The sequence below is a fragment of the Lepisma saccharinum genome, chromosome 21, assembly GCF_977018435.1.
Source record: "Lepisma saccharinum chromosome 21, izLepSacc3.1, whole genome shotgun sequence".
NCBI lineage: Eukaryota > Metazoa > Arthropoda > Insecta > Zygentoma > Lepismatidae > Lepisma > Lepisma saccharinum.
Window position 1 is genome coordinate 5,418,509 of NC_139249.1, and position 27,435 is coordinate 5,445,943.

General features: G+C 38.2%; 1 protein-coding gene across 2 annotated transcripts; it reads right to left on the reverse strand.

Annotated features, from left to right (window-relative positions):
- Nucleotides 1–27,045, reverse strand: Sou (required for meiotic nuclear division 5 protein souji). 2 transcript variants are annotated; one of them, XM_083143284.1, is made up of 9 exons: nt 26,712–27,045; nt 20,092–20,237; nt 19,316–19,453; nt 17,367–17,504; nt 15,453–15,585; nt 12,146–12,311; nt 10,056–10,158; nt 6,468–6,622; nt 1–677 (listed from the first exon to the last, which is right to left on the reverse strand). In XM_083143284.1, the coding sequence occupies exons 1-9, from the start codon at nt 26,845–26,847 to the stop codon at nt 614–616; spliced, it is 1,179 nt and encodes a 392-aa protein (XP_082999410.1). In that variant the 5' UTR covers nt 26,848–27,045; the 3' UTR covers nt 1–613. The 2 variants fall into 2 exon arrangements, with proteins under 2 accessions (XP_082999410.1, XP_082999409.1); XM_083143283.1 differs by having other exon boundaries at nt 10,041–10,158; nt 26,712–27,043.
- Nucleotides 27,046–27,435: the final 390 nt, after the last annotated feature.

Genomic DNA, 27,435 nt, shown 5'->3' on the forward strand with positions numbered 1-27,435 from the left:
TACATGGTTCAGTTATTTTTATTTACAAGACAAGAATTACAAGTTTACAACTTGATGTAAAAATTCATTTGTTTTTGAAACGTGAGATCACATTTTTTTTAACTCACAAACAACTTGCACACTATAAAAGCATCTTAAAATGTAAAACAATGGCTTCAATTCATGCTACAAAGTTTACATTTAAGTTAGAACATCACAAAAAAAAAAAATACATATTTGCTTCAAACCTTCCCTTCTAACTTTTTTTATAACACCCACCTTCAGATGCACTAATGTTGATACATTACTGTTATCATTACAAAAGTTACAGTTTATTATAAGATAAGGAAGAGTTACTAGTATAGATTGACACTAGTTAAACATAAAATTGCACACAGGATTCCTCTTCCTGAGACGAAACTAGCTTGTTCCTTACGTCTTTCCCAAAAAGCAGCAGGACAGTGAACACAGCAAAATATTCAGATCACCGCCCAAAGCACTCCATTGTTAGACAAGGGATCGCTTCCCATTCAGTGCGTTGTCAGTCATCTCCTTCAGTAAAAAAAATCGAAATGAGCACTACGTGTTAATGACCGTTTACAAATCTTCACAATGAGCTGCAGCAGTTTCTTCTTTAGAAATAGATGTGCCTTGCATCAGATGGGTTTTGTTCTACTGGGCAATATGGGCACTTCAACCTGGATGAAAAGAAAAGTGCATTAATTTATTTAATTCTTCAGCAAATCACAGTCAATATAAACCAAAGAATCATAATTAGGGCTGAGCCGATACCGATATATTGGTATCACATCAGATACCAGTGGTTGGTTGGTTGATTGAGGTGGGTTTTGAGTCCCACGTTTATGCACTGACTGTACAGATATGCTATCAGGGGCTGGATCTATGTGCATCCACTGGGTATCAAACCTGGGACCTCTTGATTACAAGGTGACAATGTTGCCACTATGCCATGCCATCAGGGAGGCCCCTGATAACAGATTTGGATTTTAATCACCGATACTTTTCTGACATTTTTCTTTTTTTTGCCGGGTATGTAAAACATGCCACTCAACATTTTTGCAAAATCTAATTATCCTGAAAATTGTGCATAAGTTTCCATTTATTCGTCACCAATATTGTGTGCAAAAACCATATTTGATGATTACATAGGAGGTATTGCATTATTCTGATGAATTCTTGAATATTTTGAAGCAAAACTGATAAATTAATGCTTGTAATTGGAATGCAATATTTACACACTAACATTTATTTTCAACAACTTTTAATTGTTACAATTTTCAAGCATCAGTATCTGTGACAACTGCTGAGATTATTGGTATTGGTTCCAAGTATCAGTCCTGCTCTAATCATGATGTTACACATATTGTTAACATTTTTAACCTGGATCCAATTGATTGAAGGCTGTAAAAATACAAATATCAGAAGATGACATTTATTAAAATACCACACCTTTAAACTATTTAAAGCTTGATACTGTAAGAGGTAACACAGGGGTGCCGACTTGTCAAAATTATTGGGGGAGGGGGCCTCTGATCACTGAAATAAATTAATGAATGACTCACTCCCTCCCTTTTTAAGTTTTGGCCTCAGTGTTCGGAATCTCGTAAATGCCCATGAATTCCTTAAAAATATTAAACTTTTCATTTACAGTTCGAATGCAAAATGTCAATTGTTCACGGATGGATATGTCAAGTTTCGTCAACCAAAATAGCAAAATATTCCCGACTTTTAATATCTGCTACCACGGAGCGCAAGACAGATCTCCCTAATATATCAATGATCTCGTTCTGAATGTCATGTGAGAGCCATTTGTAGCCCGAACGTCCCATCCACTCTCCTAGTTCATGCACATCTTCTTTTGAAACTTTTTAGTAAAAATGTTAACAATACTCATAATTATATACTTAGTATATAGTAATAAGTCATGTGTTTTGCTGTCTCTGGTCATAGCCCCCAAAATTTGATGGTTTAACAGTCTCAGCCCCCCCCCCCCCCCCAAGTTGATGGTATAGAACATTTCAAATGTGTATTTAAAGTTCATGTGGCACAATTCAGAGTAAACTTTACAAGAGAAGCAAAATAATACATTAGATTCTCTAAAGCAAAATTATTTGGGGGGCTCTGCCCCCACATCGACAGCTCCATGGAGTTGGCATCTATGCAACTTATTTAACTCTAAATGGTATCTGTTCAGTAGGTGTGTGGAGGAAGATAACACTTAACTGATTGCAGCGGAACATCAATTTTATGATCCTGCATTTTACATTTTCCCACATTATACATTCAACCTTGATGGTCTCAACATAGCAAAATGTTTTAAAATTTTCCTTCATTTTACATTTTCAAGCATTTTAAGTTTTTCCAGCTTGGTCCCCTAAAAAACGTAAAATCGAGGTTCCACTTTACTCATAAAGTTTCAAACATTGTTCCACAACATGCCACCCTTACTACGTCACTTCTGGCAGGAAAAAAAACAACTACATTGGCTCATTAGTCCTGGGTTCCCATCCCATTCCTCACTAGAGCGCTCGGAACCAAAGGATCAATTTGACAGGCAAGATCACACTGAAATTACCATGCAGGGTAATTGCTGAAAATCGCAGTAATGGGCTTTATAATTTATTTACAATCAAGGCTCCATTAAGTTCTCTATTTTACATTATTTACATTGTCCCTCTAATGTGAGCCCACGCGGAACCGCAAACATGGAAGCTAGACTCGGCGGAACCGCCACGGGATGCTTTGTGACCGATGGGAGGCTGCTGAAGTCCGAAAGATCACTCTCCCTCCAGCTATCAGTTTCACACACACTGTCCTTCTCCTCCGTCAGACAGGCCATATTTATACTCCCTCACTGCGAGGGGAGGTCTGGAAGTTCAAATCCTACTGGCTCTTTCAAACTACACTCGTAAGAACCATGGAAGAAATCCAAGGATACACACAACTTTTTACAATTTAAAATAGCAAAACCTAATTAGAAATGTGATTCTGGCCAGAACACACTCATCCAAAAACAAATATGAAATGCCAATACAATCAATTAGTTATACATAATTATACACACAAAAACAAATACTGTTCGATCAATTTCACCATCTTTCTGGCAGCTTTTTCAAGGGCAGTGTCAAAATTCCCATTGTGACCAAGGAAGAACTACTACGTTTGCAACAAGCTTGAAGAAGTTGCTAAAAGGCAGTGAAATCTGTTTTCAAAATTTATACATAACTGACAATCTTACACTGAATGTGTTCCACTGCGATGAAGCCTCAATATATTCTGCTTCATTTGAAAATAAGCTTTTCTTCAACACTAGCAGAGGATTTAAAATCCCTGAGCATTATGTTTGAAGAAAATCTTGAGATCCATTTCTAATTTTTAAAGAATATAATTTTTATTCAGCTTTTGATTTCAGTGACTCATTGCCATCATTTACAAATATAGTTTTCTTCAAAACTGACCTTCCATCTATCAGTATTGGAGGGTACTCACAAAGATCACACAATCAAACCACATTTCTCATTTTTTTAAAACGTGAAACATCTTATCTCATTCACATATGTATTTTAATTTACATTACTTTTCTGCTGCTTCTGTCTAATGGTGACAATTAGGATGAATGATGATTAGATCGGAAGAATACTAAGAAAGGCAAAAGTGAGCCTCAAGAGGTGAAAGAATCGAACAAGTAGACAGATGCATCATAATTGGTGATATGAAATGCAGTCAAGAAATAAAGTGAGCGTAGCAATGGCAAAGGAAGCCTTCCATAGAACAAAAAATATTTTCTGTGGATCTATGAACAAAGAACTGATGAAAAGTCTAATGAAAAGCTTTGTATGGAGTGTAAAGTTCAAATCACCAACCCTGAGACTTCTGTAAACAAAACCACGTGCATGTAGAAAGCATTGCAAACTCATACAAGTAAAATAATCTACATGAAAATCCAGCATTGTTACAGGATTCATTACGTAAGGTAAAACAACGGCCAATTTGTAGTATGGTATATGCTGCCACAAATCATGTCTCACTTTAAACCCAATGCTCTTTCTTTTGTACTTATTGCTTCACCTTTATATTTAACTCCTTGCACCAGTAATCATTTCCCATAAATTTGGCTTCTTGCATGCGAATTGAATATATTTTACTTGCATTTTTTAGACAAAATGACATGGTAATGTATATTTCTAAAGTTTGATATAGATAGGAGTGTATTTGAAATTTGTTTGTAGATTTTATGTAAATATAAAATGGGCATAAACAGCCATATGCAATGCTGTAAGTCCAATAAATATATTGATGATGATCAAAACAAGACAAAAGAAGTTCGTAAATTTATTGCGGTTGGAAAGTTTGACAAGCATCCTAATAACGATTTTTGTTGTGCCAAATATAGTGCACTTTGTAAAATAACTTGATGACATGGCAAGGCAAGATAAGTATGAATATTTTGTAGGAATATGCATTGTAACTTTCAATGAGCTTATACATTTGTGTACATAATGATATTTTATAACATTGGTTTCTAAAAATAATCATTTGAACAGCAAGGAAGTAGTACCACTTTCAACATGGCGAGTTCTATGCGTGTGGGAAGGAGTGATACATCGAATCAGTGAGACGGTTTGTTTATAGAAAGTCTCGGGGTTGGTGATTTACACTTTAGATCTATATGGTGCGGAAACATGGACACTGAGAACAAGTGCGAAAAAGCTTTTGGAAGCTCTATAAATGTGGCTATGGAGACGAATGGAACAGATGAAACGGATAGAAAAAGTGAGAAATGAAACAATGCTAGAAAAAGTAAGGGAAAATGCTGAGATAATTGTGAAGAGAAAAAGAAATTGGTTGGGTCACTAGATGAGAAGAAACTGTACGAGGGTCACTATTTATATTTTGAGCCTAACAATGAAAATACAGGAATTTGGCATTGAAAACTGCTTTATTGTTTTTCGAAGTATTCTCCTTTATGGTCAATACACTTTTGCATTTGTTCGAACCATTTGTCAAAGCAGTTTTTCCAATCTTCTTGAGACACCTCCATAATATAGTTTTTGAACGCATCAACGGCATCTTCCGCCACGCAATTTATTCTTGACATTCGGGAACAAGAAGAAGTCATTGGGTGCCAAATCAGGACTGTACGGCGGATGACCCATCAATTCGATTTTTTGACTGTTCATAAAGTCGGTTGTTAGACGAGATGTGTGACAGCTGGCATTGTCTTGATGAGGAATGATCCGACGGCGTTTGTTTGTTTTCCTTATTTGACCGAAGACCTCTGGCAAACAAATTGTTGTGTACCATTCAGAGTTGACCATTCTACGTTCCTCTAAAGGCACAGTTGCCACATGACCAGTTTTCCCGAAAAAAAACAACAGGCGACCATTTGTTTCGATGTGCTTCGAGCGCGAACAACTTTTGTTGGATTGGGTTCATCTTGAAACACCCATACAGTCGACCGCTGTTTACGTTCCGGCTCATATGCATATATCCATGATTCGTCACCTGTTACAATCTTATAAACGTCTTTTGAAGCACCACGATTGTATTTATTTGCACCAATTGACGCAAGCGTCTTTTTGAGTTTTTTGTCAAATTGTGTGGGATCCAACGAGAACATACCTTTCTCACAGCTAAATGATCCATGTAATATTTTATATATGCTGGTGGAACTAATGCCTATGGTTGCCTCAATCTCACAGTATGTCACATGACGATCTTGCAGTATTAGGTTTTGCACAGCATCAATGTTTTCTTGAACAACAACTGATTTTGGACGACCTTCGCGAATCTCGTCGGTGAGCGAATGGCGGCCACGATTAAATTCGTTATACCAGCGTTTCACAGTGGCAAAGGATGGGACTTCATCGCCAAATGTGGAAGTAAGTTGATCGATGCACTCTTGTCTTGATAATCCACGTCGAAAATCGTAAAAAATCATCGCACGAAAATGTTCACGAGTTAATTCCATTTTATTGTTGTCGCGCAATCTCCAAGGCAACATAAACAACATAAATCAAGCTATTGACAAAACATTTGAAGTACGTTATGGTCCATAATGCCAGACGATTCCGTGCAAACGTCAAATCGCGCCTAACTTCAATCAGTGTTGCCAAGGCTCAAAATATAAATAGTGGCCCTCGTATCCTAAGGGATGCTATTGAAGGGGTGGTCGAGGTGAAGAAGAAGATACGAAATGATTGATGATGTCAAAATAAATGGGTCCTTAGCTGCTACAAAGCGAAAGGTTCAAGATCGAACAGCATGGAGGTTGCAAGGAAAGACCTGCTCCTGGGCAGAAAACAATGAATGAATGATGATTAGATGAAATGACATTCACAAAGCAACACCTATGCTCAGAAGGAGGCTACATAATAATTTCACCTTGCCTAAATTTTCATCACACTTAATTTCTAACCATCCTATTCATAATTTTGGAAATAAATGTTATACTATCAGTCACTTACTTGTTGCCATTGCTAAGCTTGTTGAGTGCATCTCTTGAAATCACATGTCCACAAACCAGTCTCATAGGTGGGTTAGATTCGGTGCTTTGTTGTCTGAGAATTGGGCACGCAAATACAGAGTGGTACCTGTTCTCCTTACCCAGGTCTATTTCAATCTGAAAGGAAGAAAACGTAATATTCATAGCATGGAACTTAGCAAATTATGTGGATTAAAATTAAGTCTAACAATCACAAAATTGGCGCATGTTCCACAACAGTGCTTTTTAATTGATTTATTTTACTTCACATTTCTGCCACTTTCGGCTAATTGCGAAGATGGATGAAGGAACAATCACAAACACACATGGCCGACACAACACAAGTCCTACACAGGATTATGCTGGCTGCAGGTCCAAGTGCTCGAGCCTTGCAAGTCTGCAAAATGCAATACATGGTGTAGTATGTAGAAGCAAGGTTGACATCTGGGTGCATTCCGAAAGAATCACCCCTTACACCCCACAGTGCTTTTTAATTTTAAAGTGTTGAAATGTTTCAGAACAAGGCACTGTTTGACGACACAAGGCACACCTAGATTGAGGTCATTTCTTGACCACTTTTGGCTAATGGTGACGATTGATGGTATATGATGAAGGGACACTTGCAAAGAATGCCCATGCCCAGGCTGGGATTCGAATCTGGCACCCCTGGTGTCATAGGATACTGTGATAACCATTGTGCCATGGAAGTTGACTGCAAGATTCAGATCAGTATTTGATTTGCGTGTGTTTAGTTTTTTTTAGGGATGGGAATGATTAATCGGTACAATTACCGATCCAATATATCTATAAAGATCTGATAATTTAGTGCAAAATTATGCCATTTTGTTGAAATTTTTATGGATAATCTCCATGCCCTACTTTCTAAAAAAGTAAATGTCTAAATATCCAATTTCTTTTTCACTGCAGTCACCTTGTAACACACATTTATTAAGGTCAATGAATCTTTCAGGTTCTTCAAGGACCATTTCTAATTTTATATTGGATCAGTAGAATATTGGTTATCAGTATTGGTAAATTTTATATCGGTAGTATATCGGCCCATTCCTAGCTTTTTTTAATATAACTCAAGTTTTGAGTGTTTGTGATGACTGTCACGACTCATACTTTTCACACTGCACCTATAGCAGTAATGGTGCATGGGCACTTGGATTGGTAACTGAGAATACCACAGATTGGAAAGTTCTCTCTCGATTTTCCTGCATATTACGACTACACTTGGAAACTGCATCACCTAAGAAAATCATATTTGCAACCTCTTTTCAATGGTGTTACAATAATGTCTAGCATTGCAAATAAAAACAAAGTACATTTATCCATATGTATTTATTAATAGTGTAGGCAAAGCACTATTTCAAAATGAACAGATGCAACCTTTATACCACAGTTTCGGTAAACATGACTGTTATGCCTGAAATGCAGGTCTCCTACTCTGTTCATTTGATTTGATTTCTGTTATTTAGCATCGCTCTTTTGGCTACTTGCGACAATGAGGATGAGTGATGAAGGAACAGATACTCCTGTTCAAGTTTGCCTATGGAGAGGTTTGTATGCAATGAGCCATTCTTGTGCCCATGCCTGTACCAGAGATCCCGAGCTAATGTTTATCTGCAAAGGTGAAATTGTTGCAGGTGGGTCAGGAAATTGGGACTGGGATTCTGGAGTTTAGGTCTGTTGTGAAGGTAGAATTCAATGGAGCAGCTGCTGTGCGAGTGAGGGAAGTCACACCAATGGATTTCACAGTCACTGTCCATGCCAAGTCACAATACCACCTTCAATGACTGTTCCGGATAGTGGTCAACCACCCATTACTGTTTGACCAGCGATCCGAGAGCTCTCGAGTTTTCTGCGCATGACCGAAGTAGCCGAGTCCAGTCGTAAATTGGGGGAGTTTGCGGAGGTGTTTCTCTGAAACGCGAGCAGCGCGAGTGTCACGTGGGGAAAGAAAGCAATGTTGCCAACCGGAGAATATTGACACAAGTTATTGGAAGTGCTCTGGCCGTGGAGAGGCGTCTTTGCAAATGCTGGTCTTGAACGTAGCGCAAGTTCGACATCTTTGACCCAACCTCACAGGAAGCCGACCGGACCCGTATCTGGTTTCGGGCCACCACCATGGGGGTCTGGAAGGGGGGGGGGGGGGGGGGGGGGAGGGGGGACAAGAAAAATGAAAGTCAACCAAAAATTATGTATTTCACACATATAATTTCATTTTAGCCACAATAATGTGTGTTAATTATTGCATGATCACCAGAAATTCAAATTTAAGCAATGTTTTTTTATGGAACTGCACTATTTTTGGAGAAAATGTGCCTTGTTTGCCCCACTGGAAAAAAATACCTTGTATAAGTGAAACTGCAATTCTTTACCCTACTATCCTTCTATTTTAAATTGTAAGAAGGACAAACGACATGATTGTAATACAAAACAAGTCCTTGTCACAATCCTTTACTTCTGTGCATGTCCCTCAGTTTTCGATACTTATGTTCTGGTGGATAAGCATCCTCGCAGATTGGTAACACTGTTCAACGTGCAACCCCGAACTGCATTCTCCCGCCTGCCTACCTCTCACGAACTTCCCCTTTTTCTTGGCACTTTGCCAACTGGAGCTCTCTGATCGCTGGTCAAACAGTACCCATTACCCTAATTCATAACATCTCAATACAAAAACACTGGAAGAGGGTTTACACTCCGTAACTTTCCCAACCTAAATTTCATCCTCCTCTCTCCCATGCCTGGCTAGAGAACCATCTTATTTTGTACCAATTTTACCCTTGCTTTTAACCTGGCAACCTTGGAGTCTGTTTACATCATCTTTTACCAACACCTGTTGATGCGAATATTTTCAGTTGTCTTCAGTGTCTGTTGTTTCATATTTCCTAGTTAACTATTTCAAAAGTTGAACACTTTAACGTGATATGCCACCGAGTTTGCATGTATGTAAAGCAGCTAAATCCACCCATCTCCTTTCTTGACTTTACTCCAATGATTAAATATTACAGAAAACAGTCAACAAGAAGAATTTTCCGTCACAACCAAATCATTTTTATAACGTTAGTATTGTTATTTATTGAGTTGGTGTTTTAAGTCCACTTTATACACGCTAATCGGGACTACGGTTTAAAGTGGGATCCGAAGCACTATGTGCCTCCAACGGGTATCGAACCCAGGACCCCTTGATTACAATGCGACGACGCTATCACCGCACCATAGGGGAGGCCCTATAATGTTAGTATCAACCATTTGCATATTAAAATGAAGATAAAGCTATAAATGCATCAAGTCGACAATCTGAACAACTAAAATAACCATACTTGCTACAGCGTCGCACCAATGCCAAAACTAAGAAACTGCTAATCTTACTTTTCAAATAAAAGGATATTAATATTAAAGGCCCAGCATAGATGGTGTCGCTTCTTATTAGGTTAGCATAGGAATCTATCAACACTAGATGAAAAAGTCAAAATTTGCACATTCATGGTTTTGGCATTGTGGTGCGACGGTATCTATTTTCTAAGAAAAATAATTGGAATTTTCATACCTGAAACATACTCACCGGCAGTTCATCCTTTCCATTCCAAATTCCAGTTACTTGTCTCTGTTGCATCACCTGCTTAATATTTAGGAGGGCTGGAAGGGCTGTGCATCCTGCATTTATACTGTAAATAAAACACATTACAATATTATAATACATCAGTTTTAATGTGTTTGATGTTACTATTACATTATGAAACACGCGTGGTTACACATCCTCACATGTGGCAAAATTAAAAAAAAAAAAAAAAAAAAAAAAAGTCAACATTTGTAGACTAGTATGTAATTATGTAATCAACTAAACACTCAATCCAAAATTTTACTTGCTGGCATATGCACTCGGTGACATGGGGGGAGAGTTACATATACTTTTTTAGTAGCGACTCCTCATTTTGCCATCTATTCCTTCCTTGGATGGTTTTTTTTTTAAAGAAAACTGGGCCACAGGGGGATATGACCTTACCCCTGGGAACACCACTGTCTGCACTGCAGCATCACCAATACATCAGGGGCTTGGCTTTAAATTAGGGCTGAACCTTACCCATACCAATACTTGAAAACTAATAATGAAAAATTGTTTAAAATAAGTATTGAATTCCAAGCATCAATCTATCAGCTTTAATTCAAAATATCCAAAAAGCACATCAGAATATTAAAATACCTCTTATACAACCTCTGACAATAAAGTTCAGTGAATGATCCCGAATATCGAAAGTAGACGAATTCTTAATGAAACCTACCTTACTGTCCTTCGAAGTAGTCCCCTCCCATGGCTATGCACCCTTGAGAACGGCTGTACATGTCCTGGAAACTTTTAGAAAAGTCTTCTTTCGGGATGGTGTTCAAGACCCTCGTCACGTTCCGTTGGATGTCCGGAATATCCTCAAATCTCTGACCTTTCAAAGCGATTTTGAGGCGTGGGAAGAGAAAGAAATCTGGAGGATTCAGATCCAAATTTCTTGCAATGCATTACTACAGAGGATGAGAGCTGGTGTGTTAGGTACGACCCTGAAACGAAATGCCAAAGCATGGAATGGCATTCTCCTGCAGCACCCCATCGGAAGAAGGTCAAGGCGTAAAAATCACGCATCAAGACGATGCTTATCACTTTCTTTGACAGTGATGGCATGATCCACAAGGAATTCCTGCCAGAGGGAACAACAATTTTTCCGCATTGGCCTTCTTCCGACGGGGAGATGCAGGAGAACGCCATTCCATGCTTTGGCATTTCGTTTCAGGGTCGTACCTCACACACCAGCTCTCATCCTCTGTAGTAATGCATTGCAAGAAATTTGGATCTGAATCCTCCAGATTTCTTTCTCTTCCCACGCCTCAAAATCGCTTTGAAAGGTCAGAGATTTGAGGATATTCCGGACATCCAACGGAACGTGACGAGGGTCTTGAACACCATCCCGAAAGAAGACTTTTCTAAAAGTTTCCAGGACATGTACAGCCGTTCTCAATGGTGCATATGCATGGGAGGGGACTACTTCGAAGGACAGTAAGGTAGGTTTCAATAAGAATTCGTCTACTTTCGATATTCGGGATCATTCACTGAACTTTATTGTCAGAGGTTGTATAATCACAAAATACAGTTTTTCCCCCACACAATATGGGTACAAAGTAATTAGAAACTACATTGTACTTTCAGAATAATTAGACTCCCCAAAAGTGAAGCAAGTCATTTTGGCAAACCCCATCATGAAAGATCAAAATGCCAGAAAAAATTATCAGATAGTATCAATACATAAAATCCAACCAATAATGATACATGGGTATCGATATTGAATCAGCCCTATACTCTGTCCCAGCTATCGCTGGAGCGAGGCTGTGCGTGGCCAGAGCAAAGCAGTACACGCTGCTCAAGGCTGGTAACTGCAGTCGCTTCCCCCCCTCCACGGAATACCATTCCCTCACGTCGTCATTGGTGGAGCCGTCTCCAGTCACTACTTGCACAGAGATTTGTTTTCGTTCGCTTGCTCAAAAAAAGAATGGGACAGAGTATAGTTTAAATCCTGATGGCATTGATGTGTACTGGTTATCAATTCATCCTCATCATAGCAATGAACCCAGATAGATAGGAAAGTGATGCAGGAGGAAAATTTTACTCACCAAACAGACAATGGACTATCTACACTGAGGCCTAGAAGTGCGCAGGCATCTCGAGTAAAGACATCATAGATCTCTACCCATAAATTAGGATCCAGTAAATGATTATATGGAGAAGATGCTATACCTTGGGGAAGGTATAGAAAGGTACCCATCAGATTCTGTATCTCTGAAATAAAAAAATATTACATTACATGTGGGTACTACATGAAATTTTAACAATTAAACGCTAAACCAACTTTATAAATATTGATAACCATTACCATTTGATCAGATATAAAACTGCAAACATTTTATACAACCTATGAATAATGTTTACTTTCTTTTAATCTATGTTCTCAGTATCAATAAAAGGATGAGCAAATACCGATCTGTTGGAATTCAGTTACAGATACTTCTCCGGAGTCGAAATATGCCTATATGCCAGAAATTTTTCAAAATGCACAATGTTCAATATTTTGGCAACAATATTGTGCAGAGAAATGGATGATTATCTCATGTGAAATTATGAATACTTTAATGCAAAACTCTTGTTACAATTTATAGATATTCTGAACTACCATATTTACGAGTGTATAATGTGCATCCTGGTTTTTGATGAGGAAAAGAGACAAACAATTATATCTCATATATAATGCGCAGTACAATTCAGGTTCAAGAAATGGCTTTTTTACAAGGGACAATCAAAAGCGCAAAAGTGCCATTAAAAATCTTTTTTTTTTAACTAGGCATTTGCAAATTTGCAGACACAGTCCTTGACGTCTTTCCGAGCTGGTAGTACGAAGCAGTGCCGGTAGGTGGGGTTGGATGTGAGTAACAGCTGATTCAAGATGGTGGCACCACTATGCAGTTGCACCAAGCAGGAACAGCGTGGACTTATTCGATTTTTATGGAGTGAAGGTGTGAAACCGGTTGATATTCATCGGAGAATGCAGACGAAGTATGTCACAGCAGCAAGTCTACGATTGGTGCACGAAAATCGCAGAAGGTACGACTTTATTGATTGATGCTCCCAGCCCGGGTCAGGCTCAGCGAGTTGTGACAGAGGAGTCCATAGCAGCAGCAGATCGGCTTATTCAGGAAAACCGGCTTGTCACCCTGGCTGAAATGGCTTCCTTGCTGAATATGAGCTTCGGTTCAGTACAACACATAGTGCATGACGAACTCCGCTACAGAAAAATTTCCGCCAGGTGAGTTCCTCGACAGCTGACGCAGGAGCTGAAAGTCTGTCGGGTTGATGCAGGTCAAGAGCTGATGAAGTGTTATGAAGAGGAGAGAGGATTTTCTAGCTCACTTTGTCACCAGGGATGAAAGTTGGGTGCACCATTTTCAACTGGAGACAACGTGCAAGCAAATAATGGCGACATTCGTCTTCGCCGAAACCAAAGAAGTTTCGCAGCCAGCCCTCTGCAGGGAAATTCATGTTAACTCTATTCTGGGATAAGAAAGGTCCTATTCTGGAACACTACATGCCCCCACGTATGACAGTGACTAGTGCCACATACATCGACCTTCTCAAGAACCATTTGAAGTCAGCGATACGGGGGATTGCTGAGTGCAGGTGTTTTGCTTAAACATGATAATGCCCATCCTCATTCTGCTCGTGCAACCATGAAAACCATCGATGACCTACGCTTCAAGTGCCTACCACATCTGCCATACTCACCAGATTTGGCACCATCTGATTTCCACATCTTTGGTCCATTAAAGGAGCACCTTCGAGGGCAGAGGTTCAAGTCTGATGAAGACGTCCAATCGACGGTACACGAGTGGCTACACAGTCAACCGAAATAATTTTTCCCACGTGGTATCGAAGCACTACCTATCCGATGGCGTAAGTGCATTGAACTGGGAGGGGACTATATAGAAAAATAATGTACAATCAAACATTATCCCTGCATTAAAATAGTGGGAAAAAATAATTGCGGTTTTCATTTGATTCTCCCTCGTAGTTGTAGGATGTAAAGCTGTTCCTATGTGAACCAAGAGGAGGATATCGTCTTGTGTAAACAGTAAGTCGCCAACCCTCGCCACTTCCCCCCCTCTCCCTCCACTGTTTAGTATCCCAGAGCTTTCACTCTTTAATGGCTGTATTTATTCTATAATAGTAGAAAACTATATAAAAATTATGTTATGAATTCGTAGTGCTCAGGAAGTTATTTTCTATTATTTCTCGCCAATCAAATACCACTGACACGCATCCCATTTGATGGGGGGTGCAAGCTCGAATTCTCAGAACAGCACTGCTGTTAACAACTGTTATTAAACAGCAACTTGAACATTAACATTTGAAGTTAAAACTAGATGATAATTATAATTGTACATTTACAAATGAACATAAGAAGTAAAATACATTCGAGCTGTAGAGAACAGTCACAACATATATGTAACATGATAGGGTTCCGTAAACATGAAAAATGAATGCAAGCGTCACAAAATCATGGAATGCCCCCGTACAGTTTCATGTTGGCTGTCTGAATTATTCTGTGCACAATACACACCAACGTTTTGGGGAGCAAAAATTTTGGAAAAAAGTGCACATTATACATGAGTAAATACTGTACTTTAGGTAATTACAATTTTCAAGTACTCAGCAGTGTTATCGGCAGTGCTTTTTTCCTCTGATGGTATGCTGTACCAGCACCTTTTCATAGGTGAAAATAAACTAATTACATTTTACAGAAAAAAGTATATGTGTGTATATAACTGCATGGATGCATTATCATTTATGAACTTACCACGCTATTAAGATGCACAAGAAACGAGCTTACGTATCCACATACCTGTTTATTTTATTTGATTATCTATCGTGTCTCAAGCCCCTTACTATAAATACCACACTATTTTGTGTAGTTCTTATGATGAGCACAACAAACCAACTTGAAAGTACTGGAACCTTCCTTCCCAGAAAAAAACAAGCACTGGGCATCGGTACTGGCTCAGTGCTGGTTACACTGTTAAACAATATATACTGATACATATATAGGCTTAATACCGCCGCCTTGTAATCAAGGGGTCCCAAGTTCGATACATGATGGAGGTACATAATGGTTCCGACACCACTTAAAACTGTAGGTCCAGTCCCGATTAGCCTGTATGTGCATAAAGTGGTCTTAAAACAAAAACTCAATACTCAACTCAATATACAGGCTTGTAAAAAACACAAAGTACCATGATACACACCACTTTTAAAGTTTGCTCGTAGACAAATAAATGCTGTTTTGTGTGTGGTTTTTAATAAGAATGTTCCCGGCACATAACGGTATGATAAACTCCCTATCAAAGAAGAATGACTAACTCTGTACACTACCTTTGTCATGACGTTGCACAAACTGTGGGAAATAAGTACGGGCATAATGGATAGCTTCAGCCTGCTTGGATGGACCTTGTTGAATGAGGGCGATAAACTGTAAACGATGCAATTTGAATTCCAGTGAAGAGTTCTGAAAAAAGACAGGTGGCAGAATTTTAGCACACAATCAAATTTGTATTTACCAATGTGACACTTTCTGAGGTCTGAATTATCCTGCGAGTTATACACATCACGAAAAATTATTTTCTCTATAGATATTTCATAAGCAAAAATGGATTCTTTTACACAGGAATAAACTTAATACTCTGATAACTACGTAAGTGTGATATTACAAGGGTAATGTTTATTTTGTGTAATAAGCAATGTTAGAAAATAAAAACTAGGGTTATATTCATCATTTCAGCACTGAAATGCCATTTTATATACAACTATTCATCCTGAAATGTACTTAGTTTTCGCACCAAAATCTTGATATTTTATTCACTATGAATATGTGGCCCTAAACAATGCACATGTTTCCTAATGCGGATTCCAAACGTGTGGCAGGAATTCTATTTGGATGAACAAACATTATTACACTATGCAGTTTTTAAAATATCCCAATACTGTGGATTTTGAATTTATTTTCTACTTCAAACTATAAAGTCATGTACAGCATGTGATGAATTTTATTCTAATTAGGGATGGGCAGATATGAAATTTCGGCCGATACCGATAAAGTATATTAAATTTACCAATACCGATAACCAATATTCTACCAATCCGATATAAAATTAGAAGTGGTTCTTGAAGAACCTGAAAGGTTCATTGACCTCCTTAATAAATTGTTTCAATGTGACTGCAGTGCAAGAGAAGTTGCATATTTAGACATTTACTTTTTTAGAAATTAGAGCATGAAAATTATCCATAAAAATTACAACAAAATGGCAGAATTTTGCACTAATTTATCAGATATTTATTGAAATATATCGGATTGGTAAAATAATCGGTAATTTTATCGATAAACCGATATGCCTATATTGGCCGATACCGAATAGAGTACCGATTAATCGGTCCCATCCCTAATTCTAATCATACACTACATACATCTACAATAATCCCATTCTCATCACTTCTCACACCTTCCAGATCAGCAAATTTGCCCTCCACCCCCAAAGGGACCTGCCACACCTCACCTGCCACATCTGTGGGGGAAACATCCACATCAGAATAAACAACCACCGCTCCTCCACCCACAACCCGGACGTCACTGTCACCAACCATACCAACAATCACAGCATCCCTGATCATTCACCTCTTACCCCATTCTCGCTACACCTCAGTACGCAAAGATGGGAGAGCTACATATCAGCCATGAGTGCAGCCACATCCTCTGGCCTAAACCATCTCCAATCCCTAACCCCCCATCCCCACCCTTTCTTTACCACTCCCACCCCACCACTCACAATTTCTGACGAGCCTCGTGAAAAGAACAGGGTTTCTTCTGTACTTCTACATCTTCGATCCAGACCTAGGAACACTGCAGGTTTCTAACTTCCATTTCAGCTTTCTCTTCTACCACTGACAATGCGGCTCACGGCCAGAGTTTTTCTAGTGTTTGGTGAGCATTTTCTCTTCTTTTTAACTTTTTATAATAATCAATTGATGTGTGTGAATGTGACTGTAGATTGTAGCACATTTTTTGGATCAAATTTGAGAAGACACTTCTTGCACAGCTACCATTTAATTCCTGGTACAAAAAAATCCTGCCCAATGCAAGTAATAAACAGGGAAAATCCACTGACAACTCGAGCATGGGAGAAGCTAATACAATTTACCTGGATTTATTTCACGCCTCTTCCCTTCAAAACTATTATTATTATGCACAAAATGATAACAAACTGCGGTTAATGTTGCAGCTTGCTTACTTACTTGAGCGACAAGACTATCCCTGTGCGAACGAGCCCAGTCAAGAGCTGGTTCCAGATTATGCTGCTTCAAAGAGTCCAAGATCTTGTTTAATTCAGTAAACGGTTCTTTACTGCCTTCTTCGATTTTCAGACCAGCTTCCTGTCAAAAATAAATAGAATTATTATTTTCATTGCATTGCAAGCTCAAATTCATACTAAATATTTAACTGATAATGAAATTACAATAACGTAACCTAACTAGAGGGATCAGAATTTCAACACAGGATAATCAGCAAATACTTCATTCTTTTCACTTTTGTTACTTTGTGGGAGAAAAAACATGTTGAAAGGTAATGTACATTTATGTTATCTTGGACTGTGGTTATGCACACTAGAGTACTGTATGAAACCACTTTTACTCTCTTGTTCTCGTTCAGGTCTCACACCCTCGAGCGTATACAATGGAACATCATTTTAATGTGACAATAATCGGAGACACATACATATATGTAAAATCTCCACCTTAGTAGTTTCAGCCCACAATCAACTATTTGATTTTCATATATTATGGTGTATTGGTAAGATACACTACATTTTTACAACTTTTTTCAAAATTACAATGTATGCAATTAACGAAGAGGTGGGGAAGAAGATAGGAGAGGAAGAGATGAAGGCCCTGTTGTTCGCTGATGACTTAGTAATATGGTGAAACAGGGAAGAAGAAGTACACAGACAGCTTGATAGTTGGAATGAGGAAATCAGAATAGCAGGAATGAAATTCAGTGCAGAAAAGAGCAAGGTGCATAACAACAACAAACAGAGCCAGAAATGAACCAAGTTGAGGGTAGTGGAGAGCTTCAAATATCGAGGCAGCATAATTGAGAGAAGTGGAAGAATAGATGAGGAACTGAAGAGGACAAATGGGTGGTGGACTCTTATCAAAGCGTTTGAAGATCAAATATGGAACAGGGATGTGCGTACAAAATGCAAGAAGGTGATATCGTATCATGCCGAAGGCATGACTTGAATCTGGGACCCCAGGTGCCATAGTCCGATAGTCTAATCATTTCATAAAAAGGGCCCGAGTATGAAAGAAGCTGGAGAGAGCTTCTTTCAAGGAAATGACACCTGCGATCTTCAGCGGATGTAAAAATCCGCTGATATGAATCCTTCTGGAATCGCAGGAAAGATAATGCAAACACAGCTTTATGCTGAAACACCGTTATTGAGACACGCGGTCTCTCAACGGCCGAAAGTTCGAATTTCATTTAAATAGATAGACAGAATATTTCTTCCCGCAGTCGGTATCTGAAATCTATCGCGTGCACAGTCGGTGCCTCGGAATTATACAAACAGTTGAACTAAGAAAGATATGGCGTGAACAAGTCGGATTACCGAACTTTACAAACGGAGTTACAGCGATGAGTAGTACACTATCAAAAAGAAGTTATATTTCAGGATAGTTCATCAGTGTTTCATCAACGAACCAGGTAGTCGATCATCACTTCCGAGTTCTACAGGTAACGAACGTTCCTCTATCCTTGTCTTTCACTCTCTCACACCCCTGCCAGACCAGTCAATTGAAGTGTTTAAATTTAATCGTGAGTGTTGTTCTTATTTCACGGGGCAAGCCCCTTGTGTGGTAGAGTGTTGACGTTGCTTTTCAGAGCTATACCCCCACCCCTTTTACGATACAGATGATTACTATGTTCACTTAAGTTTCAATTTCACTTCATGATACATATTTGAGAACCCACTACCCCAGACAAATTGCGGTTATACATGTACTACTGGGATTGAAGTATATACTGCTCATTTTGCCTGTTCGAGCAAAATCCTCTTCCTGCAGCGCTCTAATGCACATAGATATCCACTGGGAAAGGAAAATAACAAATCATGAACACAGTGCTATGGAAATCGAATGACACAATATCATCTTAACAAAGAAAATAATTCTTAATACTAACACACCTTTGCCAATTCTTCTGCAATGTCTAGCATTCCCTGCCTGTAAAAGTGTTGGCAGATCACTTGATTCAGCAACTGAACCTTCTCTGGACTAGAGAAAACTTCCTCCCTGCTTGTTGATGCAAAATCAGCTACAAAATTCTGTAAATGACAGAAAAAGATTTAATAAAAGCATACACAAGAGTTCTGTCGTTTATCTATTTTTATCGTCAACAATTGCAACTTTAATACATCAAAGTTACGCAATCATTCACATCACAAAATATAACGACAAAGTTAATTGCTTTAACCTTATTTTAATATAATAATTATTAATAATAATAATAATACTTTTATTATTTATTAGATACGGGACAGAATAATCAGTACTCTATTGGTATCGGCCGACAGTTTATCGGTAAGACTACCGATCCAATATATCTATAAATATATTATTATTTAGTGCAATATTCTGCCATTCTTATAATTTTTATGGATAATATCCATGTCGAAATATGCAACTTCTGCAGTCACTTTAAGAGACACATTTATTAACAAGGTCAATGAACCATTCATGTTCTTCAAGGACCATTTATAATTCCATATCAGATTGGTAGAATATTGGTTATAAGTATCGATAAATTATATATTGCTACTTTGTTTGTATCGACCCATCCCTATTATTTATATTATAATAAATTAAGATTGTCAATTCTTTTCATTTCCAGGTCGTCAGAATATCAAGTTTTTAAAAAGATAATGCTCTTCATATCCAGTAAGGTAAAAAAATCTAAACATACCCTGTCTATTGCCTTTCCAACTTTTGAAACAGTACTATGAAGATCTCTGTGATCTGTAGCAAGTCGTTGGACAGTTTCTCTAATCCTTACTACAGCCTGCCTCAAAATGGTTATCTGGTCAGCGGTCAATTCATGGTCAGGCGGAGCTGAAAGATAAACAAAACAGCTTACCATATCATGTCAACAAAAAAGTAAATAAATATAATTAAAAAATTTAAAAGGCTTGTATTGCTGCCTACTACATAAATTTTGTTTGTAATACTTGGAAACAAATAGTATGCTGCTTCAGTTTAATGTTTATGTGGAAGAAATTATCTTGTTCAGTGCTTGAAGTGGAACTTTCTAGCTGGGGGAAGGGAGGTTGCTTGTACGAAACAACATGAAGACTGGCATTCTCTGCATCCCCCTGCCCCCCTGCCAACACACACATTTTGAGCACTGATCTTGTTGCATGTGGAGCAAGATGATGAAATATCACACGTTCATGAATATTCCCAGATCTTAAAATTCACTTTGTGAATAACCTTTCTTGTGCCTCATCACACATCAGTCTGTCTGACAAGCCTACATGGAGATGAAATCAATTTCAAATTTGAAATATCAGCAAACATGTGGGGTTTAATTATAAATAATAAATTTGCAAATTACTTTCACTAAGCTTACTCACTTCTCTGTTAATAGATTGTGAATGTACACCACTTGTTACACCTTCAAGGTTGTTAATCATTTGATTAATTTTGAATGCTTCCTTGTTACAATGTCCAAACACCAGAGATTCAAGTTTACACAGTGTATTTGTACTATTGATTTTGAAATGTTATCAATTTTGTAGCCCATAAATTAATGGAATAAAATATGAAACTGGCTACGCAAGTTCAATATGTTTGTGTTATATTAGATTTTAACACTACATACTCTATCTTCCAATACTAGTAATCAGCACTCTATTTTTCCAATTTTTGTGAATTTTCTGTGTTGTAGTGTTTCTGTCAATTGTAAAGCTCACTGTTTCTTTGGCATGTACATTTGTGAACTGAGTCATACATCGCTGAAAGTGTAATAGTGTCACTGCCACTATCCTCTTGGTGTGGTTTGGTGTTCTACGTTTTGCCATATGCCGATAGGTGCAGTGTTGTTGCATATTCATTTATTCATTTTATGCATTCTTTATGTTCAAGTTTTTGTTTTGAGTCCATGCATGGATAGGCAAATTGGGACTGGACCTACAGCTTAAAATAGGATCCGAACCACTATGTGTCTCCACTGAGGTATTGAGCCTGCAACCTCTTGATTGCAATGTAATGATGTTGTTGATTAGGTGTTTCAAGTCCACTTTATGCACAGTAAGGCTAATCGGGACTGGACTTAGTTTAAAGTGGGATCCAAACCACTATGAGCCTCCACAAGGTATCGAACCCGGACCCCTGCAATGTAATGAAGTGACCACTATGGCATCACTATTTTTATGTACAGGACCAAAATATCAATGGTACATAATATACTGTGTATATACAGTATATTACAAATGCAAAGGCAAAATTGGAAGGGAATACGTGCTTAGTTTGTCTCAGGCAGAAGCTGGGCAAGTGACAGACAGCCTAGTTTCACTACTGATACCGGTATTCCAAATGAAAATATGATTAAATTTTCCTCGGTGCTAATATTATTGTGTCAAAAGGTCAAAGTTGAATGGAAAAATAGCTGCTGTCCTTTCAATTTGGACCTTTTGAATCGTTTTAATATGAAGCAATACACTGCTCCTACACATGTGATGCATAGATGATGCTAGGTTCCAAACTGCTTGTCCAAATGCAACTAGCCTTCAATGTGTGAGTTACTGCTTTATGATACAGTAGGATGCCCACTAATCAGTATTCCAGTAGGTACAAATATTCTCCAAATTGATTTCTTCAATGGTGTGGTTACAATTAAGCAATGGACGTACATAAGACATGGATGTTTCTCATGAGCCTGTTTAATTAATCACTTCACCATTAATTCCTGCAGTCATAAATAATTTTTCCACCAGAAAGGTACCGAAAGTACAGAAAATATTAACTAGACTACAAACTATGAGTGATAAAGTCTGGTGAAGGGAGAGAGTAGGTACGACCAGTTCAACTGGGGAAAAGGGAAATGTGAGTGCAACCTCCCACAACACGCACAATATGATTTATAGTTCCAAGGTTTGAGGAAAATACTGTAATAATGAAAAACATCAAAACTGGATGTTTCATGAATGGCATTTTCCCATTACAGTTTTTTCAGTGCCATGAACATTCTATACTTGAATAACTTCTGAAAATATATTCGATTCAATTCTATTGGCCCTTCTCCCCCCCACATGCCTAAGGCACAAATAGCTTCAACCCCCCTTACTGGGTCAATGACACCCACACCTGACAAGTCAGCTGGGAAGGGAGGGTTGCCACATTTTAGCATAACTCATGCAAATGTCTCGTCCTTGGTCCCCAAAAGTGACAAATCGAGACACGCGGTACGCGAAAAGTCATATGACGTAATAATCATCACCGAAACTTGGCTTTGCAATACAGACGATACAAATGAGATTAACATTCCAGGTTACACGGTTATACGGAATGACAGAGCGAACAAGAGAGGCGGGGGAATTGCCATCTTCTTCCGCTCGACCATCCAAGCGGATGTCCTTGATATTCAGTCTCCAGAAGAAACAGTGGTCGAATACATGAATATCATTCTTAACATTAACACTTTAAAACTTGGTATTTGCACGATTTATCGCCCACCGAACGTTCCGTATACCAACTTGTCTGTCATTGAGGAAATTGTGATGGACACTTATGACCACGTAGATAAATTTATCATACTAGGCGATCTAAATTGTGACATGCTGAGCACACACAAATCAGATACTTTATATCTCAATGAAATTTTAAAATCCTACAACCTAACGCAATTAATTGATAAACCAAAAAGAATCACCGAAACAACCGAATCTTTATTGGATTTAATAATTGTCGACAATCCGGACATCGTATCTTCCTTTGAAGTATGTAATCCTATTGGAACCTCAGACCATTGCCTGACAAGTGTATATCTGCAAAGCAAAGCAAGAGTCACCGCTAAGTACGTAACATACCAAAAGTTCAAAGAATTTAACCAAGAAAATTTTAATCGCGACATTGCGGAAATATAAATTGGAAGCAACCTATACTCTGCGATAACATTGATGCTAAAATAGAGTCACTGGAGAAAAATCTCACAAAATTGATTAGTGATCACACCCCGATAAGGATGGCTAGAATCACAAAGGAGCCAACGCCATGGTTAACAAGCAACCTTAAACTTCTTATGAGATTGAAGGATGGGGCGCTGCGCAAATATAAACGAAACCAACCTGCCTCTACATTGGGATGAATACAAACGGTTACGAAATTTTACGACCTCCGTTATGAGGCAGGAGAAAAAAGGTTACTATTCATTTCCTCGACGAAAAACACAAAAAGTTTGTGGAACAACCTAAAAACAGTCAGCATAGGTAGCAGACGAAACACTGGCAAACTTCCACCTCACCTCAGTAACCCTTCTAAAATAAATCACCATTTCGCAAATGTTCATGATAATGCTTCCCGTGACACCGCCCTCATTGCAAAGGAGTGCAAATATTTCTCTGATAATATTCTGAACAACGACGTGGAAGAATTTCAGTTTCATCCGGTGTCCGAATCTGAGGTAAAAAAGGCTGTACACAGCATCTGTTCAAATGTAGCAGGAATAGATAACATCATTGCTACGCAGACGATACACAACTCATCATCCTTGCCAACAAATATATTAAACAAAGTTGCAAATCTAAATAAAGATTTACATGCCATTAAAAAATGGTTCATTGCAAATGGGCTCACAATTAACCCTCAAAAATCTGTTTATACGATACTGGGATCTCGCAACTCTATGCAACAAATAAAAAATTAAGCAATTAATGTTAACATCAGAAATCAAAACATAATATATGCTCACATGATTAAAAATTTAGGTCTAAATTTCAATCAACATTTATCCTGGTCTGTTCATGTTTCAACACAGTGCACAAAAGCACTTACAATCCTCAGATCATTATATAGAAAGAGAGATCATTTTACCAGAGAAACCAAATTATACCTTACTGGCGCATTAACATACCCTCTATTTGACTATTGTGATGTAGTGTACTGTACAAATTTGCAAAGGAAACTATCAAACAGAATTTAAAATTCAAAATTCTTGCATTCGATTTGTTTAATCGGTAACAGTTTGATATAGGGAAAACACATTTCACTCGTTCATTTCATCATTTTTTACATTCGTACTTACCTATTATGCAACCTGAAACATTCTTTAAGGTGGATTTCGCTTCACGAAAATAGCTTCAATTTTCCAAATATCAAGTAATTATTGTTCGTTCCTCTTTCACTTGTGTTATACACAATATGGCAGGCAAATCTTGACTAGCGTTATCTATCATCAGTGCGTATGCAGTGTTTCCAACTCTTCACCGAAAAATTCCTACTTTCGTGTTACTGATTTTGTATTTTTTTTTTTTCCAGGTTCGAAAACCCTCGAACCATTAGCCCCACGAACCATGCACGCGTAGCCCCACACACCATTTATGGATAGCCCCACAAACCATTCGAATAGTCCCACGAACCATGCACGGATAGCCCCACAAACAATTCATAAATAGCCCCACGAACCATGCACGGCAAGGTTAGGTTAGGCAAACATAGTTAAAATTGTCATGTTCTGGCAAAACAATGGCATGGTTGGAAACACTGACCAGGGGTTACGTCATCGAATGCACGGAACATTTGGTTCACGTAGTTGAAGGTAATGGAGGCAAGAGCTTTTGTGCATCGGAGAGACATTAATGTCGAAAAATACATGATTTACCGGCCGAATAAACGAAGGGAGAAAACACTTCCACGACCTTTCAAAAGTCAACAGAAACTCAGTTCCGTAAGTACTTTCTCCTGTAAAATTGAAGAAATGTGTTTTCCCTATATCAAACTGTTACCAAACAAACTAAAAAATAGAAACACACATACCAATTCGGTAAAAATTTACTATCCTTTGGACACCTCAAATTTTTTCGTTTCGTCAATTTTTGACATTCGTACTTAAGTATCTGCTTCGCGGAACATTCCTGAAGGTGTATCAACGTTGTTTTGATGAAATTAATTGCAATTTTTCACATTACCAGTAAGTCTTTCTGATAGGCCTTTTCGCTTGCCTGAGACGAACTAACCTAACCACGCGCCAATGGTTCGCAATTATTTCCAATTTCTAGATCCTGATACTAACACGACACGAAATTTTAACTATGTTTCCTAACCTAACCTAACAGAAATAACCTAACCACGCGCCAATGGTTCGTGGGGCTAGTGCCAATGGTTCGCAATTATTTCCAATTTCTAGATCCTGATACTAACACGACACCAAATTTTAACTATGTTTCCTAACCTAACAGAACTAACCTATCCACGTGCCAATGGTTCGTAGGGCTAGCTATTCTCCATCGGAGAATTAATTTTCAACAAACAACATGAATTTCAGCTATGAAACATTCCCACATCACACAAAACACCTTCCCGATGTTCGACAATGCTACAGCAACTTATTACGGTAAGTAGTTTCGGTACTACTTTACTATACCGGAGACACCTATCAATGATTTATTTAGCAATTTCTTACATTGCTAACGTACTATTCTGCATTGCGGAACATTTCTTTAGGTGAAATAATGAATTTCTAACGAAAATAATGTCTATTTCTTACATTAATGAGTACTTACTGTTGTTCCTTATTTCCAACAAACCATCCACGGGTAGCCCCAAAAACCATTGACATTAGCCCAAAAATTCACGATAGCCCCACGAACCATCACGGGGACAATTCAATTCAATTCAATTTTCCTTTATTAAAGGGCGAGGTTCAGCCTGTGGCTGTTCTACCTGCCTACTAGGTTAGGTTAGGCCTGTTAGGTTAGGTTCCATTAGCACTCCTTTCGTTCAATTTAGCATATACAGACAATACGAGAGCGTATTGTGCTCTCGTGCAGAATGCAAATGGCGGCAGCTAGCAATAGCGCGTCGGAAATAGATTTTCGTAGAAAACCACATGCATTCGAATTAAAATGGATCAAAACTACATTCACGAACATCAACAACGCTACAGAAAATGATTTGCGGAAGTACTTTCTCCTGTAAATTTGAAGAAATCCGTCTCCGGTATAGTAAAGTGTTACCCATATATTGATGTTCTGATCATCTACCCAGGTCCCAGGAATACAGCAAGTAAACACTGATCATTATGCATGAACTTATTTCCCTCTTCTTAAATGTACAGAAAATTACGTTCTACCAAAAAAATAATTATTCCCAGTAAAAAGCTCTTGTTGTTGCAAATATGCGAAAATACGTTATTTCGTAAACTATGATACCCACTTAAAAACAAAGCTGAACTGTCATCTTATCTTACATCCCAACGAAGACAAGCTTTTGAAAAGCGTCCCGAATTCTCAAGCGGGTACATTGTTTGTTACAATGTATCTAAATTCTATTTTCCAATATAGTATAGACTACACTCAATGCAACACATACCTGCTTCGAATTCTTTCTTTAGATCTTCGATATTATTTGTGACATCCCGTAACACTCGATCAGCATGTTCGTTTATTCCGCCAAACTTCGACAATACTTTGTCTACCTCCCTTTCGACAGCACAGCAAGCTTCCATCTTTCTCTTCCTGCAACATATACAAATTTATCTTCTACTAAATTTCCAAACAAAAATACTACGTATAGACAATTCACATTACGAAACAAAGAGGAGGTCGCCTGGGAAGTAAACCAAGAATTCTCCAATTGAGGGTAGTAGTGACAAAGTTCTCTCCTCTTTCTATTCTGTTTATATTTTCCGCTTATTGATTTGTTTCGGATTGCTTGTGGAATGCATCCTTATCCCATACAAACTTCCATTTCAATATTTATTGCTGAATTAGGATAACATGTCTGAAAAAATTACTACACATATATTGTCACCGAATTTAATGGTGCTATGTACTTTATACATCGTAATACTCCTTTATCGAGTGTTACAGCCTATGCTACAGCGAGTACTGACCAATCCTATTAGTATTTTCAAAATTTATCGTTATTATTACAATTAACCAAAAGAGCTCCAAAGCGGCCTTGAAATAACCTAAATTCAGTTTTTTTGTAATATGGGGGGGGGGAAATCAGTGGCGTGCCCAGGATTTTTGAAAGGGAAGGTGTTACCTACACTTTTTTTAGTAGTCAGCAGTAGCGGCGATTAGGGGTTAGG

What these genes read in the sequence shown, in the direction of transcription:
- Sou (XM_083143283.1), bottom strand. Translation starts at nt 26,847, where the DNA reads ATGGAAGCTTGCTGTGCTGTCGAAAGGGAGGTAGACAAAGTATTGTCG. An exon ending in AAAGAAAGAATTCGAAGCAG is followed by an intron (nt 20,238 to 26,711) that starts GTATGTGTTGCA and finishes TTTATCTTTCAG; the next exon opens with CTCCGCCTGACCATGAATTG. An exon ending in TTGCAGAAGAATTGGCAAAG is followed by an intron (nt 17,505 to 19,315) that starts GTGTGTTAGTAT and finishes TATTTTTGACAG; the next exon opens with GAAGCTGGTCTGAAAATCGA.